The 20,499-nt window shown below is 41.8% G+C and overlaps 1 protein-coding gene across 2 annotated transcripts; it reads left to right on the forward strand.

The window, feature by feature from the left end:
• Positions 1-1,701: 1,701 nt before the first annotated feature.
• Positions 1,702-20,439, forward strand: LOC133504701 (uncharacterized). Of its 2 annotated transcripts, none has more exons than XM_061827213.1 (7): positions 1,702-1,786; positions 1,869-1,935; positions 6,012-6,087; positions 15,497-15,514; positions 15,644-15,787; positions 19,597-19,739; positions 19,828-20,439. In XM_061827213.1, exons 2-7 carry the CDS (start codon positions 1,930-1,932, stop codon positions 20,080-20,082), a joined length of 642 nt encoding a protein of 213 aa, XP_061683197.1. In that variant the 5' UTR covers positions 1,702-1,786; positions 1,869-1,929; the 3' UTR covers positions 20,083-20,439. The 2 variants fall into 2 exon arrangements, with proteins under 2 accessions (XP_061683197.1, XP_061683198.1); XM_061827214.1 differs by having other exon boundaries at positions 19,867-20,439.
• The last annotated feature ends 60 nt before the right edge of the window (positions 20,440-20,499 follow it).

Here is a 20,499-nt window from a genome sequence, read left to right on the forward strand (position 1 = left end):
GCAGCTGTAGAGCGTTGGCATCACAGCTCTGAGGACATTGGTCAAATCCCAGCCTTCCCTGTGTGGAGTGTGCATGTTCTCTCCTTGCCTGCGTGGGTTTTCTCCAGGCACTCTGGTCACCTCCCACATCCCAAAAACATGCAACATTAATTAATTTCATTAATTAATCTCCATGTTCCCTGCGATTGGCTGGCAACCAGTTCAGGGTTGTACCCAGCCTCCTTCCTGTTGACAGCTGGGATAGACTCCAGCACTCCCGTGACCCTCGTGAGGATGAGGAACTTACAAAATGGATTAATGGATTCTAAAACTATATCTCATATTTTCTGAGTGTCCGTTTAGTGCGAGATTCTGGAAAGAAGTTGAAAAATACATTTTAAGTAAAACAAAATGTACAGTTACACTTGAAAAGAAAAATATAATTATATTTTATGAGTTCAATGATAAAGAAGTGAGTAAAATTATTAACTGTAGGCGGCACGGTGATGCAGCTGTAGAGCGTTGGTTTCACAGTGGACAGCATTCAAATCCCAGCCCTGCCTATGTGGAGTTTGCATGTTCCCCCTGTGCCTGCGTTGGTTTTCTCCCCAAAACATGCATTAATAGGAGAGTGAATTTCAAATAGTTCTCAATGTATAGGGATAATTAATTCACGTTTAGATTATTTAATACATTTAAAAGACTTTAAATAGTGATTGATTTCAATTAAGAAAATTTTTAATACTGAACTTAATTTTAGAAATTTTGGTTTGTGAATGGGCAGTTCTGAGCATCCGGGTTCAATACTGTCCTGCCTGTGTGGAGTTTGCGTATTCTTCCCGTGCCTGCATGAGTTTTCTAAACCCCTCCTGCTCGTTGATAGCTGGGTTGGTTCCAGCACTCCCACGACTCTTGTGAGGATAAGCGGCTAAGAAAATGGATGGATGGATTTGTGAATGTGAAATTGACATAGCACAATATATAAGTTAATATCCATCCATCCATTTTCTTAGCCGCTCATCCTCACAAGGGTCGCGGGGAGTGCTGGGGCCTATCCCAGCTGTCAACGGCCAGGAGGCGGGGTACACCCTGAACTGGTTGCCAGCCAATCGCAGGGCAGATGGAGACAGACAACAGTCACACTTACAATCCCACCTAGGGACAATTTATAGTGCCCAATTAATGTTGGATGTTTTTGGGATGTGGGAGGAAACCGGAGTGCTCGGAGAAAAGCCACGCAGGCACGGGAAGAACATGCAAACTCCACACAGGGAGGGCTGGGATTGAACTCAAGTCCTCAGAACTGTGAGGCCAACGCTTTACAGCCGCATTCTCTTTCTCATTTTTTCATTTAACTTATTGTAATAATTATTTTCCTTTCATAAGTTTATTTCAGATGGAAGTGATTTTTTTCATTGTACTGTTCAACGTTCAATAAAATAAAATGAGTCTTCTGTATTACGCTTGCCCCCTCATGTGGCCATGAGTACAAAGCACCACAATTGGAACAACAACAAAAACGAAGAATGCATTCAACTTACATGTATAAAAACATACTCCAAAAACACTAAAACCACACAATACGCTTCATGCAAAATTTTCAATAAATCTAGTGGCTGTTAATGAGTGAATTTAGTTCCTCGCAGAACAATATGTATTATTAGATGATAATGATAATTATATTTTTTGTTTGAATGAAAAATTCCTGCAGTAAAATCCGGAGTTTCGCTGAGGACTTCCGTGTTAGTTTGTCAGTTACGCGTTTCCTTAGGCTCTATTAAGGACGACTGAGGCTGACGCAGCATAGGTAACCGTATAAAGAAAGCCACGCCAAGTTTGAATAAACTGCTTTTCCCGGTCAATTTAAAACCTTCCTTATGTTTCTGAAGTTGTTGGTTCTTTAGCAACCTGCCTGTAATCAAAGAGGCATCGAGACGAGCTGCACCAGCCATGTCGGTATGTTAAGCTTTTCATGCCTTTTTTTTTTACGCTGGCTCGCCAACTTTCAACTTATAGTTGTATCATTTAAAAAAAAAAAAAAGAAAGAAAAAAAAGAAAAACCCACTTTATTTGGAATAAAAAGAGGGACTGGATATTTATTTGAAAGAAGTACAGTAACGGGGGGGGGGGCAGTTTGCTGGTTCTCAAAAGTTAAAGGGGGAACATGGAACAAAAGTTGGACACTTTTTACAGAAACATGCTTTATTGGAAGTAATTGTACGTTGTGGCTTAATTTATTTCTGTATATTATTATTAAACTATGTTCTAAGCTTTAATGTACATCATTTTCTGTCCGTATGATTTTTTTAATAAAATGAATGATTGAATTTTTATCTAATGATGTATCAAAACTTATATAAGTCAGTGGTCTCAAATGGGCCGAATCCGGCCCGCAAGCCGGTATAGTCCGGCCCGCGAAGTGATTTTGTAAAGTATAAATGATATCATGTACACGGACACACACACACACACAAAAAAAAGATCTGCAGAGTGCAGCATGTTCCAAGAAAAAGAGACAGATGTAAATGGGAGAAAGAATATAATATTGGTTGCCACTATTTGAGTCTTCATGCCAAGAAATATGACAACTTTCAAGGACAGCGGAGAAGAGAGAAGGTAAATGAACTGTTGGCTGGTTTGAAGAAACAGCAGTCTCTGTTTATACACACTCAGTGATGCTTCTCTGAATGCTAGTTACCTAGAGGAAGCTTCTTTCAGCTTGTCCCTTTTGGGGTCACCACAGCGTGTCATCTGAGATGAACGCACATATATGTTTGGCACAATTTTTATGCCGGATGCCCTTCCTGACGCAACCCTTTGCAGGGAGTGGAGGCCCCAGTTGGATGTGAACCCACAACCCCTGGCTTACGAAACCAGTGCTCTAACCACTGAGCTACTGGGCCTCTGAATGCTAGCTACCTCATTCCAAATAAAATCGGAGTGGCTGAAAGAAACTTGTTCAGAGAAGAGGAATGAAATGTCATTTTAATTACATGCAACTGATGTACGTTCAAATTAAAGGGGAAATCCAGTGGTTTGCATGAACAATGTATCCAATAGGTCACGTAATATGTACTCTATTTTGGCAATGTGATGTTAAATCCTCGCTCATTTAATAGTGTTTTGAGAAGATTTGTTATCCACAATTACGAATTTTCAGGGGCGCTGACATTTTTGCGAGTCACATGACCTACGTGGACAGATGTGATGTGTTACGTACCGTTCCAAACCCTCAATTACATGGGGCACCATTTATGCTCAGTGCTGATTTCTCGGATTTATCCTCATCTGATGAAGAAATTGCAGTATCAGTTGCTCGGTAAAACTGAGAAATACGTCCATACAGATTTGAACCTGTGGCTGTAAATGTTGAATATTCAGATGGTTCTTCGGGCGGAATGACTTAGAGTCTGACTACTCGGAGGCCTACGCACGGGACATAACTGCGTAAACAAAGGCCCCGGAGCTCCGGGCTGGCAACCCCGGATGGTTCTCCGGATGGGAATGACGCGGAGTCTGACGAGCGAGCTCCGCCGGCGGGCCTTGAGCCAAAATTCCAGGCGGCGGAGGCCGTTAGCCCCGGACACTCAAACTCTGCTAAAGGCCTCCTCGGACATGGAAGCTCGGCTTGCGGCTCACGGCCCGCCTTCGGTGGCGGCGGAGGCCTTTAGCCGAGCTTTGGTGGCGGCGGAGGCCTTTAGCTGAGCTTCGGTAAAGGCGGAGACCTTTAACCGAATTTCAGCGGCGGCGGAGGCCTTTAGCCTACCTTCGGTGGTGGCAGAGGCCTTTAGTCTAGCTCCAGCGTCCGGGGCTAATGGCCTCTGCTGCCTGAAAGCTCGGCTAAAGGCCCGCCGCCGGAACTCGCTTGTCAGACTCCACGTCATTCCTGTCTGAAGAATCATCCGCGGCTGCCAGCCCCGGGCTCCCGGGGGCCTTTGTTTACGCACTTATGTCGCGCATAGGCCTCCCGAGTAGTCAGGGTCCGCGTAATTCTGAATGTTCAACATTAATTACAGCCACAGGTTCAAATCTGTATTCCTCTGTCTTCCCGATCAACCGATACTGCTATTTCTTCATTAGATGAGGATAAATCCGAGAAATCGTAGCAGTGGGCCGGCAGCCGCGGATGGTTCTTCAGACTAGAATGATGCGGAGTCTGATGAGTGAGCTCCAGCGGAGGCCGCGACCCGAAGCTCGGCTAACGGCCCGCTGCCGGAGCTCGCTCGTCAGACTCCACGCCATTCCCATCCGAAGAACCATCCGCTGCTGCCGGCCCAGAGCTCTGGGGGCCTTTGTTTACCACTTACGTCCCGCACGTAGCCCTCCGAGTAGTCAGACTCCGGTGTCATTCCGCCCGAAGAACCATCCAAATATTGAACATTATTTACAGCTACAGATTCAAATCTCTATGGAAGTATTCCTCCGTCTTCCCGACCAACCCATACCGCTATTTCTTCATCAGATGAGGATAAATCCGAGAAATCAGTGCTGGGCTTAATGTAAACAAGCCTTTGGTGCGCACCTTACATGTCACATCTGCGCACGTAAGTCATGTGACTCGCGAAAATGGCAGCGCCTCTGAAAATTCGTAATTGTCGATAATCTTCTCTATCAAATAAGAGAGGATTTAACATCACATTGTCAAAATATAATACATATTACATGACCTATTGGATACATTGTTCATGCGCAGCACTGGAATTTCCCTTTAAGTTAATTCAAAAGGCTGTTTTTGACCATCTGCACGCATGCGGCAGCAACTGGTTGTTGGAGACGCAAAGGAACGGTCAAGGAATCTCCTGAACATGCAGCTCGTGGCTGTGACTAATAAAAAAAGAGTCCTTTGAAATGATTTAATTTGAATGTGTTGGTTGAACATGATTAAAATGTCATACAAGTCAACTAATGTAAAAGGCTAAAAATAACTACTACAAAACTTCAAACTGTGTTTCAGAATTGGGAAGGGAATTGTCGTTTGAGAGGTCAATACATTTGAGAGGTCAATACAATTTCAAATTATAAAAGCCATGTACAAACATAAATCAACATATACATTTAAATGCATGTACTGTATGTATGTAAAGAATGCTGCACACAAGGTACAGGTTTGAGAAATACACTATATTGCAGGGGTCTGGAACCTATGGGTCGTGAGCCTATCTGTCTCTTGATGTTGCATATGGCTCACAAAGCCCTCATCAGTACATACTGTACAATGTCATTTCTGACACGTAGGCAACGCAAATGAGCAAAGACAGTTCCTAGTGGGGTTGCCATAGTTCACCATAGCAGTCGATGTGTGCAGGCGCAGAAGCGTCCAACGCAGAGCAGGTAGCAACAACTAATTGTGCAAACGATCGCTCAAAGAAAAAAGATGGGGAGTTCTACAGTTTTTTACAAGACTGGACAGCCATTCACAGATGGAAGTGTATGCCAAAGCATCGGTGCCTGATGTTGCCAATGAACGTTTTGACAACTTTTCCCATAAAAACAAGATAATCAAATGAATAAATGACATGTTATTGTTGGCAAGAAGTGTTCACCATCGTACCATCATGATGACAAATCAAATTGAATTACGTTCACGATTAACGGATGGAAGTCTCAACACCTGCATCAAGCTTAATCTAACAACGTATGAAAAACTATAAACCCATCTGCAAAAACATGCAGCACCAGAAGTCACATTAATGGTAAGAAGTGCTTTTGTCATCATTGGTTAGCAACATCATAACAATGTTATTTAAAAGAATTCAGAGACTTATTGTAGTCGAAAAGTCTTGGTTCTACATCAATGGTCAAATACACCTATATTTAGTTTTTGAAATATTGCATGGCTCTTTTGAAATTACATTTTGATATTTATGTCTCTCTCAGCCTAAAAGGTTCCCGACCCCTGCTATATTGGGTGTATATCTATTGCTTATACGTGGTGTACAGAAATAGGTAAATATTTTTTGTGCATATATATGTGGAAATGCCAATGTAAGCCCAGAGAAAAAGATCAACTTTATTTTTTTCTTTGATAACAGGTCAATGTGATGTCTACCAATGACACATCAGCTGTTTGTTTTTTTGATGTATGTGACGGCAAATTCTATTTCCAAGGTCAGTCCATTACATATGTTTCTCCAATAACTATTCCGGTGTACAATCAAGATTATATTTTAGCAAACCAACTAGCAACGGCACAGTGGATCAGCTGTACAGCACTGCCCTCCCAGTTCTGAGGCCTGGGGTTCAAATCCCAGCCACGCCTGTGTGGCGTTTGCATGTTCTCAGCCGTACCTGCGTGGGTTTCTCCGGGCACTCCAGTTTCCTCCCACATCCCAAAAACATGCAACAATAATTAGATGGTCTAAATTGCCCCTAAGTGTGATTGTGATAATGACTGTTGTCTGCCACCTGCCCGATGGCTCCACAACTCCCGCGACACTCGTGAGGATAAGCGGCTCAGAAAATGAATGACTGAATGAACCTTTCTAGTATTTGGGAGTTTTACTGTCACAATGGTGTCTCAGTAAACGTGAAATATGAATTAAAATCGTCCACACATTATTGGGTTCCAGATGTTTTTTTATTTAAATTATATCATTCCATTGTTTTTTTTTAGTTTATTTACAGTACGTCACTACCAAAGATGTCTGTCTAAGTTTCGACTCCCAGATAGGGCTGAGGTGAGCAGCGGCTGAATGTGCGGGTGGAGGAAAGGTGGGAGTCGAAATCTCACAGTCTGTTGGTCAAAGAGTGTTTGATTCAGGAGCATGTGAGAAGAGGGAGGCCCAGGATGTCTAATAGTCAAATAGTATCCTAGCGTAGCTCTGCGGTTGTTCCAAGTGGCTTAACACAACATGCAGAGCTATGGCAATGGTGTCCTCTGTCGATCTATTTAGCTGGTATGCAAACTGGTGGGAGTTGAAGTTGAGGGGAGACAGTCTTTGATGTGCTTGAGAACCAGCCTCTTAAAGGTCAAGTGTCTTGCCCATAAATATTCTAAAATAGGTATTGAAATGAAAAATACATATAACATTATTCACTTCAATGTCCATACGAAAAAATGAAATATGAGCGGAGAGCGCGTCATCCAATGGCAAAGTTGCGGAAGTGTCATTTGACACCCAAGTGGTCGCCAAATTGGCTGTATCTACTGTCTGCGACGTCACATCGGACATTCATCATTGAAAACACGTTGTGTCCCCTACTATGGGACACACCCCTTCAGACATGGAAGCTCTTTTCGAAGAAGAGAACATCTCACAATCGAGTGAAGTGTCCAGGGCAGTATCACACTCTTGTTTCGAGCCATATTTAGATGATATGCGGATTACTTCTAAGAACAGACTCCCACGTTTGTTCATGTGCGTGTGCATGTGTTGAAGATTGTTGAATACATGTGTGGTCATCATTTCTTTAACAGGCAACAGTTCTAATAGTTCTGATGATTAGATGTTTTTGTTCTTGCTATCTCCTGCTAGGTGGCTGCCACTTTATCTAGCGCAGAGCAAAGCATTTCTTTATCGGAAGCAGATGTATGATAATTATGATCATAATTATTCCTACAGTAAGCTACTCATACCTTGGTACTAACATCCCCATACCATCACAGATGCTGGCTTTTGAACTTTGCATCCATAGCAGTGTTATGGTTCTTTTTCTCTTTGACCTGGAGGACACAACATCCACAGAACACTTTTCTACTTTGCATCAGTCCATCTTAGATGAGGTTGGGCACAGAGAAGCCGGCAGGCCTCCCAGGTTTCACTGGGTCACACTTGAAGACACGCATGCAGCTCACAAAGAGAACAACTCAGACTAAGACTAACAGAAACAAACACGTGATAAAACAATCCCAACAGAAACTATGGTCGTAATGATATACTTTTATCATGATAACTAATATAGTAATAAATTCCTTACATTTTCCCCCCGTTTATCATGAATAAAATAAAACAGAACATCAAACATTATCAAAACCCATTGCTTGAGTTGGAAGAAAACTACTCAAAAAACCCAGCAGGGAAAAAGGACTAGAAACCCTTTCCCAAGAAAGAGCAAAAGTTGAGCGGAAAGACTAAAGTTGTATTTGGCTAAATATATGTATATACAAAGTAAAGCTGGAACCATCAAACATTCGCAACTGTATTGGTTTTCTGGGAAGTTGTCAAGAAAGGTTTACATAATAGTAGAATCATCGTCATTACTAGAGCCCATCAGGAAATGTAGGTTTCCCAGGATGGACGTAGACAAGTCTACGGCTGGGCAACTGTTCCGTGTTGGTGCTTTTCTTGCCGCGAGGTTTTCCACCACCTGCCATCAGGCACAGCCCTGCAAGAAAGTAAACAGCATATTTGGTGGAGAGGACTGTGGTCAGCCTCTGGCCGGTGGTCCGCTCCGTCTTGCCGAGAGGGGTGTGTTTGCCACGGAAAACCCTCTCTCCAACTGTGGTCTTTCGTCGGTACACTGGTGTGTACGTCGTGTAGTCCCCCGAGGGACTGGCGTCACGAGGCCCGTCAGTAGGGAATCGGAGGAGCTTGCACTGCGACTCGTGGATCCAGCCTTCACGTACCTGGACCTTTACAGCTGTAGGTGTCACTACAATAACTTAGTGGATAACGTCCCAGTGTTCACTGTCCCAGCAAGGTCGTCTCAGCACTTTGAGTAAGACATGGTCGCCCACGCGGATGTGATCTGTCTGTGGAGCAGAACACACTGGCAAGTCATTGTGTTTATGCATCTCTTTCTTGTCAAACATGTTTTTCATGTGGACTGGGATCGATGTGCCCGTTGCCGGTGATTCTGACGAGTCAAGGTCAGGAAGTCCATAAGGGCGACCATATAGAATTTCAAATGGGGATGTTTTTTCTTCGGCTGGCACTATCCTCATTGCCGTTGCAATGATTGAAACACAGTCAGGCCATTGTCTTTTTTGTCAAGCCTGGATCAATGCAGACAATTCTGCTGCCTGTGCTGAACACAGAGTTACGTGTTGCCTGAAACAAGACCTTAGTTTGTGTCGTTATAGCAAATCCCACCCTGTTGCGGCCGTTTTCCCCTTTGCTTGCTGATCTGTCAACAAAAACAACCTCTCCAGTCGGGAGGGGAGTGTCCATGAGGTCAGGTCGTGGTTTGGTGGAAATTTGAACGTGGCTTCCACAGTCGTGTGGAGTGCCCTCTGCTGGTGTGGGCAAAAGTGTCGCTGAATTCAGTCCCCCACATCTTACAATTGTGATGTGTCCAAGTGATAACAACGTCACGGTGCAATGTAAGTGTCGTGCTGGTGACAAAAATGTCATCTTTGATTCCAGCAAAAGGACTGAAACCGCGTGTGGCACTTTCAGTGTTAACTGGTGGAACAAGACTACTTCCCCAGACGCCTCAACAGCCAGAGCAGCGGCCAGCACTGCCTGAATGCACTCTAGAGTGGGTCGTGCTAAGGAATCCAATTGTTGCGAATAGTATACAACTGGTCTCATTTTTGCTCCGTGTTTCTGCAGCAACACTGAGGTCATGAGCCCGTTTTTTGCAGTCACTGTCTGGTCAAATGGCCTGTCATACAAATATTGAAGTAACGGTAATGTATCAATTTTGCTCTTGTGTGTTTGAGGCCACTAAAATGTCATCCACATATACCAAAATTTGGCTTTTGTGTGGGCCATTAAATAAGACCAAACACCTTGTAATTGCTTCCGAGAAAATTGTTGGGGAGTCACAAACTCCCTGGGATAACCTTGTGAACATTAATTTTTCACCTTTCAATGTAAACGTGAACCAGTATTGGCTGTCAGGGTGGAGAGGGATACGCCAAAAGGCATTACTCAGGTCCACCACCGAAAACCACTTGGTTCCGGGTTGTAATGAATTCAAAAGAGTGTGTGTGGATTAGGAACATTTGGCGGACGCGATTGTACTGCTTGGTTTACTGCACGCAAATCCTGAATTAATCTCCATTAGTTAGTTTGTGCTTTTCGAACTGGGAATTTTAGGCATATTACAAGGCGAGTCTGGGCACGCGCATAAAATTTCTGCCTTTTTGAAGTTGTCAACTACGGGTTGGATGCCTATTTCAACGTCTTTTTTCAGCGGGTATTGTCGAATTATCGGTCGATGTTCCGTTTTTCCCGGTATAATTACTGGTGGTGTGTTTGTCATGAGCCCAAGATCAGCGGGTCCAGTGCTCCAGAGCCTGGATGGGAGATGACAAATGGCATCTTCCTCAACAGGGGTGAGCACATAAACTTCGGCTAATCAGCTGTAGTGGACTCGTGCAAACATATCAAAATTCCATCGAACACACAATGGGATGGGAACCATCCTGATTCAGTTTCTTCAACGTCGTCGAAGTTTTGTGATGGGGCCCAAATTTTGTGTATAATCGTTCTGGCGAAATTGTTTGTGTCTCTCCAGTCACATTGTTTTGGCTTCGCTAGTTAAATGTGTGGATGCTCCCCAGGAGGGAGCAGCTCTTTCACTTCCGCGGTGTCTGACAGTCGCAAAACACCACTTTCCTTTCCAATCAATGTAATTCACCTGCACTTCTTGTTCAGCCAATTCCAAAAACAATTTGGTGTAATGTGAATCAGGGCCCGGGGATTCTTTGTGTCTAATGGTGACATGTAAATTATTTCGGTACTTCCAGTAAATTTTCAACGCCACATTGCTTTTCAGGATCAATAATAATGTGCCCCATTTTCTTGAATTTTGATTTTAGCTTCCATTCGCCCCGGTTTAATAATTGCGATGCTAATCTCTAATTGTGTCCATGCGTCGCGACCTAATAAATTGAGCGGGCACCGTGGCTTTAGAACTGCTTCCACATTCGCCTTTTTATTTGGGTCATCAGGACTCCGCAACGCGATAGTATGGGACAAAACTACGGGTTGAACTAAACCATGAGCTCTGCGCATGTAAACCTTTTTTCGGCTTGGTTTAACTGTCGCGGGGTCCCATTTTTCTAAAACGGTCACATCAATGCCTGTATCCACTAGGAAAACGGTTGGTTTTCCCTGGACTAGTAAAGTTAATTCTGGTTTCATCATGGGTTCAGTCTGATGATGCATTCAATCATTTTTGAGGTCAAATATGTGTTTAATGTGATCCTCAACATTTTCATCATTGTCGCTATCGGAGGAGTTCAGAGGGTGGGTCACCAATATGCGGTCCGCGGCCCCTCTGGAGTCCCGGCCTAGTCATTCATCATCAGATGAATCGTCAACACGGCGTCAACTAGCCTTGGCCTTGGCTTTACAATAGCGAGAGGGATGACTATCTTTGCCACAGTTAAGATACTTGCCTCCTCTAAACCACTTTTGCTTTTTGGGTGATAATCGGGACATGTCAAATGGACGTTTTTTGTTACTCATGTCACGTGGTCCCCCTTGTTTGTTACAAAGCTTTCCTGTAAAGTTAACGTTTACTCCAGGTTGCTCTGCTTTTTTCATTTTTTGCTCAACACGTTCATAATTTATTTTATTATTATTCCCCCCCCCCCCCCCTCAATTTTATGACTTTGAATTTCTCTGGCCCTATCAAGAAGGGCCTTACAATAAAACCAGTGTTTACAGTGGGTATTGTCGTTTCTCTTCTGCCCGGCTTTCATAGATAATTTACTGAGAAATTTGTCCAATTCTTCATAGTTGAATAGAAAATCCATACTTTTTCATCCACTTTTTGGTGAATTTTGTTGTTCCTTTTTCAATCAATTTCAGCTAAACGACATTTTTCCTTTACTTCAGCATCGGAGAGTGGACAGTTGGAATTTTTGGTCGACATTGCCGCCCTTTCTGACGGTCTTATTTCTTATAAGCGTCTCGATATGGTTCCTCAGTTTTGAGAAAAATTCAAAGTGCCTGACTTCAGGTTGAATACAAAGCTTCTACTCCCAATTCGGAGCGGGTATTACCTGGGTGTTTTTACTCACGACCCTCAGTCAGTTTTAGATTTCTCAAACTTTGGACATTCACTCTGTACACGTTCACTCTCACAGACTGATCAATTTCTGTGTCCTGAAACTAAAAGTTTTCTACTTTTCCAAGTGTTGTACAAACACTGACCTTTGAAAAATAGGAAATATACTAGTCTTTCGACTAGATATTCTGTACTACTTTTCCAAGTGTTATACAAACACTGACATGTGAAAAATGGGAAATATGTAAGTCGAAAGACTAGATATTCTGCACTATTTTTCCAAGTGTTGTAAAAACACTGACCTTTGAAAAATAGGAAATATACTAGTCTTTCGACTAGATATTCTGTGCTATCTTTCCGAGTGTTACAAAAACACTGACCTTTGAAAAATATGAAATATACTAGTCTTTCGACGAGACATTCTGCACTATTTTTCCAAGTGTTGCAACAACACTGACCTGTGACAAAGTCCGTTGGTTGAGACACATGCAATTCGTAGGTTTACCTTTGTGTTCTCCCGGCGGAGGATGTCCGAGGGCTGCCCTCGTGGAAAGGAGGACTTTGCTGGCACAGATGGCTACAAAAACAGCACATAAACACTAACGTACGTGTTTCTTCAAGGCTACAAGAGTGTCCTGATAAATCCACAAGAGAAAAACCAGGACATTGTTTAAAGACATGTTTATGGCATTTGGGGGTATCATCTTGTGGTAGAAAGGCGTTATCTCCTCCCAGTGTTGAGGAGTATCTGCTAAAGATCAGAAGGGAAACATGCTGAGGTCAGGATGTAGACATCGCTTCCCAGTGTTCAGGAGTATCAGCTTGAGGTCGGCAGGGGGGCATCGCCTCCCAGGTGTCACTGGGTCACACTTGAAGACACGCACGCAGCTCACAAAGAAAACAATTCAGACTAAGACTAACAGAAACAAACACATGATAAAACAATCCTAACAGCAACTATAGTAGGAATGATATACTTTTATCATGATAACTAACATAGGAATAAATTCTTTATCATAGACATTGAAGTGAATAATACTATATGTAGTTTTCATACACAATACAACAATATCCATCCATCCATCCATCTTCTTTGGCGCTTATCCTCACAAGGGTCGCGCGGACTACTGGAGCCTATCCCAGCTGTCAACAAGCAGGAAGCGGGGTACACCCTAAACTGGTTGCGATCCAATCGAAGGGCACATCGAGACAAACAGTTGCACTCACAATCACACCTAGGGGCAATTTAGAGTGTCCAATTCATGTTGCATGTTTTTGGGATGTGGGAGGAAACCGGAGTGCCTGGAGAAAACCGACGCAGGCACGGGGAGAACATGCAAAACTCCACATAGGCGGCGCCGAGATTAAACCCAGCTCCTCAGAACTGTTAGGACAACTCTTTACAGGTGCACCACCGTGCCGCCTATAATCATATACAAGAAATATAAATATATTTTACTGAATGTTTAAAAGATGTGTACTCATTGGATATAAAACATTTCTTACTCTTACTCTTCATTAGTATTGGGTACCAAACCCCCTGATACAGGCTGTTTGGTCCACTTTGCTGACAGTAAGTCAGAGTCATTCATAGTGACGGTTGGACGCTACCAAGGCTGCTCATTGTCAATGATTCTGAGCATAACTTTGATGGAGAGAAGGTGCAGCTGAGGTATAGAGAGGGTCTGGTTTGGTGGCCTCAGTATAGCATCAATGCTTTTTACAGATGACTTCTGTTGGCTTCTGTGAGCGGTTCACAGCTGACTATGAAGTGGCTAAGAGGAGAATTGGCACCTCCAAATCTGAGACCATGATCCTCAAGCAGAAAAGGGTGGCATGCCCTCTCCAGGTCAGGGATGAGGTCCTGCCTGAAGTATAGGGGTTCAAGTATTTTTGAGTGTTGTTCACAAGTGAGGAAAGAATGGAATGGGAGATTGACGGGCGGTGCAGTGTCTGTAATGATGCAGCCTTTGTATCTGTCTGTTCTGCTCATGAAAGTGCCAAGCCGAAAAGCAAAGCTCTCAATTTACCTGTCGATCTAGGTTCCTACTCTCACTTATGGTCACGAGGTGTGGTTTGTGACCAAAAGAACAAGATCCCAGATACAAGCCGCTGCTCCTCCCCATTGAAAGGAGACAGATGATGTGGCTGGGTATCAGATTTGGATGCCTCCTGGACGCCTCCCTGGTGAGGTGTTCTGTGCACGTCCCACTGGGAAGAGACTCCGGGGACGACTCAGGACACCCTGAAGGGACTACATTTGTCGGTTGGGCTGGTAACGCCTAGGGATCCCCCGAAAGAGCTGGATGAAGTAGCTGTGGAAAGGACAGTCTGGGCATCCCTGCTTAAGATACTGCCCTCGCAACCTGACCTTGGATAAGTGGTAGAAGAAGGATGGATGAATGGATGGATGGGTTTACTGAAGTGTTATGAGCCCATGCGACGATATTCTTTATACATTGATGTTGGTTTTTAATGAAGTGATGCCTGGGGGATGAAAGGTCACAGGCATTCAGTGTTGGTCTCCGGCCTTACCACATACGTGCAGTGATTTTCTAGATTCTCTGATCATTTTGATATTATGGACCATAGAGATCAAATCCCTAAATTCCTTGCAATTGTCCGCTAAAGAACATATTTTCGAACGCACTCGCCCCATCTTTGTTAGTAAATGACTGAGCAATTGAGGGAGGCTCCCGTTGTTCCCATTTATCTGTGGGATGTTCCAGACAGGTGTTTGATGAGCATTCCTCAAATTTCTCAGTCTTTTTTTGCCACGGTTTCCAGTTTTTTGGGAAACTTGTTTCAGCCATGCAATTCAAAGTTAATCATTATTTGTTAATAACGATAAAATTGATCAGCTTGAACATTACATATTTTGTCTTTGTAGTGTATTCATTTAAAAATACGTTGAACATGATTTGCAAATCATTGTTTTCTGTTTTTGTTTAACCCAATATCCTAACTTCATTTGAATTGGGTTTGTATTTTGAATTTCTGCCTAAAACCTAAAAGAAATGCGTCATCACTCCGCTGATGAGGCGTCCAAACCGGAAACAAAACAATGTGACCAGAAACTACGTACTACGATTGTACAATCATTGAAAAAAAAAAAAAAAAACGGGATAGCGCACATAATTGAAATGCTCACTTTTTAAATTGTGTTAAATAGTGTATTTATTTAAGACTGTAATATGTGTTATCAACAGCATTAATAAGATGTTATGCCATCGTTGAGCATTTGTTTTAGTTGGTTGAGGGATTCTGTTCTGACAATTGCAGGGACCAGGACAAGCGTGTCATGTGGCCTGTCCCGAGATTATATTACTGCGACATCAGCAGGCCATAAAAGTACAAACCTAGCAAAATAGAAATAAAGATCATTCCTAATATTTTGAGCATATGAGAGCAGCAAATTGGTGGTGCGTATTGTACATTGGTAGAAGGGTTTTCCAGATTTTTTTTTGGGGGGGGGGTGTTGTTCTTCAGGAGGCATTGTACTCAAGAAATTACGGTAATTAAAATGATGTTGGTCAATTAGTTTACTTCGCAATGTTTTTGTTATCGTTCTGAAAAGTCATAAATCTTGTCTTCTTCTTTCTTGTATCCCTAGTTGACCTGGAGGAACTAGGTAAAGACATTTCTGGGACAATATATGTTTATAATATTTTCTTATTTTATGGAAGAGAATATACATAGTATGCATGTGTTGCTTCTGTTACCATTTGTACTGTACAGTATTTTTTCCCCCCTCTCCTAGATGGGGCTGTGAAAGAAGAGTCTTTCAGAAAGTCACAGTGCATTTCCTATTTTATCCAAAATAAGGAGAGAAAATATCTACTTTTAGGGGACGACTGCCAATTTGAACTCCAACACTTAACTGTCCAGAAGAAAAGCTTGCCTGGTAAGAAGTCACATTCATTTTTTTATGGTGTCTTTTGGATATTTGGAGTTTAGGTTTTCAAGTTTTTCTTCTGAAATTGCTTTTATAGTGGAACCTTATACCCAACCAATTTGAAAAAAAATATATATTTTATTCTACTTCTAAAACACATTGGTGGTACTCCAAATGAATCAATGGAAATTAACTGTACATGTAGACCATTATTTCTGTAACGTTATAATGTTGGTTTGACCTGACTGGTAATAGATGACCTGACTAGAGCAATGATCACCAATATTTTTAGAGCAAAGGCACATATTTTATAACTCTAAAATCTCACGGCATACCAACAAACAAAAATATCACAAAAAGATATACAGAAATTACTGAATGTGCTTCCTGCCATCTAATAGAAGAACATTTATTTGTTCTGAGGCTCACTGGCATAAATAGAGAAACAAAGATACATTATTTCTTGTTCATGAATATTTTTCAGCCATTAAGTCAAATTTCATTATTTCCCACAGCACACCTGAAGATCACTCATGACACACTAATGTGCCAAGGCACACTTGTTGGAAATCATTAGACTACAGAATACTTTTAAACTGACTCAATAATATTGTATATTGAATATACATTACACTAGTATGTATAGTAAATAAACAAGTAATTTAAATAGAAACATTGCTAAAGCTTGTGACTGGTTATTGTTTATTTTTTTTAAACAAGCCAATCGGCCCCAAAAATCCCGATTGTGTCAAACCTAGTTACACTTCAGCCAGTGTAAATTACCTGCAAGATAGTCATTAAAACGGTTGTCAAGTTTGTTTTGTAGCCCAACAGTCTCAAAGGGCTTCACAGGCCGACAGTTGAAAGACATCCTCTCAACTGAACATGTAAATCGGGAAGGGAACAACTCAAAACTTCATTTTGCTTTTATGTCATTTGACTTCTACTGCTTAGTTGGAAACATGTGGTATTGATGAGTCATCCACAAGATATTAAAAAAAAAAAAAAACGAAAAAACAGCACCAAGCCCTCTTGAGACTATTCAGAGCAGGGATTCTGATTCCTTATCTTGCTGTTAAGCATACATTCCAGCCTGATTAAAATAAACAAAAACAAATGTCTGAGCTGTAATAACAAAAAAGCTTGACTCAGAAATTAAGACACAGTTGTCGACATTGAGATTAGAATTTACGCTGATTTGATCAGCCTGATCAGATCAGACGATAATTTGTATTTTTTGCTGATCAGTTTTGGTGTCATAATTCGCCAATCCGATCACTGACATTGATCAGATCCCAGGAAGACATTTACTGCTTCGGTTTTCACCCCAATTTTCGGGCAAAGCTGCATCCATGTTGACCGGGTAGCCGACTCAAATTGAGCGACAAACATGCAAGATGAGCCGCTGGCCACTTCAAGTCAAGCAGTCACTCATAAACAAGCCCGTACTATGAGCACGGACATTCGCGAGTGCATCTCAAGATTATTTTTTATGTTTTATGTTTCCAGTATTTTCTTTGCCATGGGCCCAAAGAAGCAGCAAAGGAAAAGGAAAGTTATGTGAACCACAGTGGCTCTAAGCAATGAGATAATCGCTCAGTACAAAAATGTGTTTGTTATGCCTCTTGCTAGCATCGTATGGCTAAGTAAATGATTTTGACTAGCCTAAAGAATAAAATGTCATAAAAGACAGCAATTGTTTCCAGAGGAGTGACTAGCATGACAAAGTAAAGGCCAAAAATAAAATAATTACACAGTCAAACCACGGTGGGTGACTTCGGCATAACACTTCCTTTGCACCGTCACCAAAAAGGTAAATAATACACATCTGTTTTAAGTTTATGCATTTTTTTAGTGTTTTAATATAGTATGTACATGTTACATAAATAGGAATTAAAATGGGAATTTACTATTTGGAGGTTTGAAATGAATTAAACTCAATTATAATATTACCTATGGGGGAAAAAAAATTGTTTCGGAGGTTGAACAAATAGAACATTGAACGCTTCACAATAATGAATTCTGTTCAAACTTCGATGTTCCACAGTAGTAGTATGTATATTTTGTTTCGTGTCTTTAAACATAGTACTGTAAATATCTGACGGCCAATTATTTAAAAATACAAAACGATGCCGGCAACATCTGAGAGAGAGGACAGCTGAGACGACATGTAATGCGTGGCTCAGACTAAGGCAAGACAAATTTGCTCACGTTTGCACTATGTCAGATGAATAGAATCTTGTATTCCGATACTATCATTGGGCTTCAACCTGTCAAGTCAATTGTGACCAAATACACTCGATACCTTGGTGATGACAGCACGAGCAGATCGTGCCGATTGTATTATAAGAAGAAAACGGGGATAAAAATATGTTTTGGTGGCTCAGGAGAGAAGAGGATGTTCATGTAAGCCTTGTTTGAAGTACGTTCACATACTCTTGATTAAATATGGCTTGTAAGCCACTAACAAAACGTTACATACCTGAGCAAACTAGTGCTCCTGCTCGTGGTTGTGTGTAAACATGTTCCTGTTGTGTTGAAGAAATTATATTGACCAGCTAAGGCACATGCCAGTACTTTAAAATTGAAATTGGTACTTTCATTTTTTTAAGTGTTGCTTAATTATGTTTGGGTCTTTTCCTTGCACAACTTTGACCTTTTTTGTAATGCATTCTTCTGTGTCAACAGATGGCCATTAAAAAAAAAACAGTTCTGATTGTGCCTCTTTTTGAATGTTTCTGAAATGTGTAAGGCACGTGTCATTACATAGCACAACGATTTGCAACATTATCTGGATGTTTCTTCACCACAAAGTCCAAAGCTTTTTCTCACATTGCCAACACTTTATTTATTTCGGTGGTAGACACAACCTCCTCCTCAGTTTCCCCGTCAGAACTCTCACTCTGCACCTCTTATCCTGCTGCATCTGTCGCTCCTTTAATTCTTCCGTCGTCAGCTCCGTAGCTTCATAATAATACCCCCCCTTTCTTGGTTGGTGTTATCAGCTTGATGGATTCCTTCTGCTTGAGAATTGTACATATTGAAACATCGTCGCTGTAATTATGAGTGTACCCCTTTAAGAGCGGAGAGGGGCGCTGGCGTAAAATAGACTAGGCAGGTGAGTGTGTGGCGCAGCAGAAGCTAGTTGTTCGACCGTTGGGTGTGTGGTGCTGAAGGGATGAATAAAAAGCGACTCAAACGCAGTGGTAACTCCTTTTCCTCATTGCCCTTTACCGAGGGCATTCCATATAGAACAGTAGAACAGTCATAACTCTTTGCCAAGTCACTCATTTGCACACACTGTTCATGTTTTTCTATTATTTCACATCAATCGACATCCTCCTCTTTAACTTCTCACCGCTTTCCTCAGCAGTTTCTTTTTTGGGCTGCATGTTTGAAAATTCACTTGTACTAAACGCAAGCACGACTGCACAGTGATGCTACCGAGCCGACGTGCACAAACAAAATGAGTGAAGCTCAAAAAGCTGAGCTGAACCTGTGCATTTCAGCATCTAAACGATCGTGGTGCCTTCTACCGGCAGTCATTCGTACGTCAAATCCTGGCTCGCAAGACAAAGCAAAAAAAATTGTCCCGGCAGCGGGTCGTATCTTGAAAAAAAACATAGACTCATTGCTCCATCTTGTGATTGGATCAGTGAACAGTTCTCATTTTTTTACATTTGTGGATTGGTGATCAGCCCCAGAAATTCTGATTGTGTAAAGCCTAGTTAACACCACCATGGTATATCAGGACAAATATATTCTGTATTATCAAATTTTAAAAACTAACAATTGGGTTCTCTTCTTGTTTTCTATAGCGTCCAAGTTCAACGTTCAGTTTTACAATGAATCTGGCTTGAAGGACAGGAAGGGCTTTGCTGTCATGCTGTATGCTAATAAAAATGGCAGCAAAGTAGTGGTTTGCTGTAGTGACACACGAGATATTTACCCACAGGAAATGGTGAGTGTTTATAGTATTTCAGGTCTTTGCTAGAAAGATTGGTCTACTCATATCATGAATTGACCCAGTCTGTACAATTTTCCATCAGTTCAGCTACGACCCGTTATTGTTGTTTGTTGTAACACAGGATCTTCCAGAGAATATTGAAACAACTAATCACAAAGCTTTGTTCTACATGACTAAACTGCCAGAAACCAGAAACACATACATGTTGGAGTCCTCTCTTCACCCATTTGAATTCTTGGGTTTTGAATCTGAGAAAAATAATTCTCGTCAACTCACCTTGGCCTTGCATCGTAAAATTGATGAAGTGGATGACCGCTGCATGATGACACTTTCTTAATGCTGTTTTGTAATGTTGCCATTTTTAGTATATTCATTCATAGTATATTCTGCAGATAGTCAAAAAGAAGAAGCAATCAAATAAACATAGTCAGCACATAAGGTACACAAATCACATACTATCTGCAGAAAAGCGTTATTTGCAAAAAACCTCTGGATGTTGTACAAAAATTCAATACGTATCTAAGGAGAATTTCTTTTTGCGGTAATGACAGAAGCTGCTTGGTGTTATCTGTAAAACACCAAATATTTGTGAGGTTAGAAATTAACTGCCGTTCTGTTCTACTACACGCCGAAGGTGCTTCATGTATCTGTTATGTTTCCCACACCAAACTCAAGCGTGCATTTATGTACCTTGCTTGCTTTTGTGCAATACCCGTCACACAAAATCAAAAAGGGAATTCCCCTGCCTAAGCCA

The sequence above is a fragment of the Syngnathoides biaculeatus genome, chromosome 8 (assembly GCF_019802595.1).
Source record: "Syngnathoides biaculeatus isolate LvHL_M chromosome 8, ASM1980259v1, whole genome shotgun sequence".
Classification (NCBI taxonomy): domain Eukaryota; kingdom Metazoa; phylum Chordata; class Actinopteri; order Syngnathiformes; family Syngnathidae; genus Syngnathoides; species Syngnathoides biaculeatus.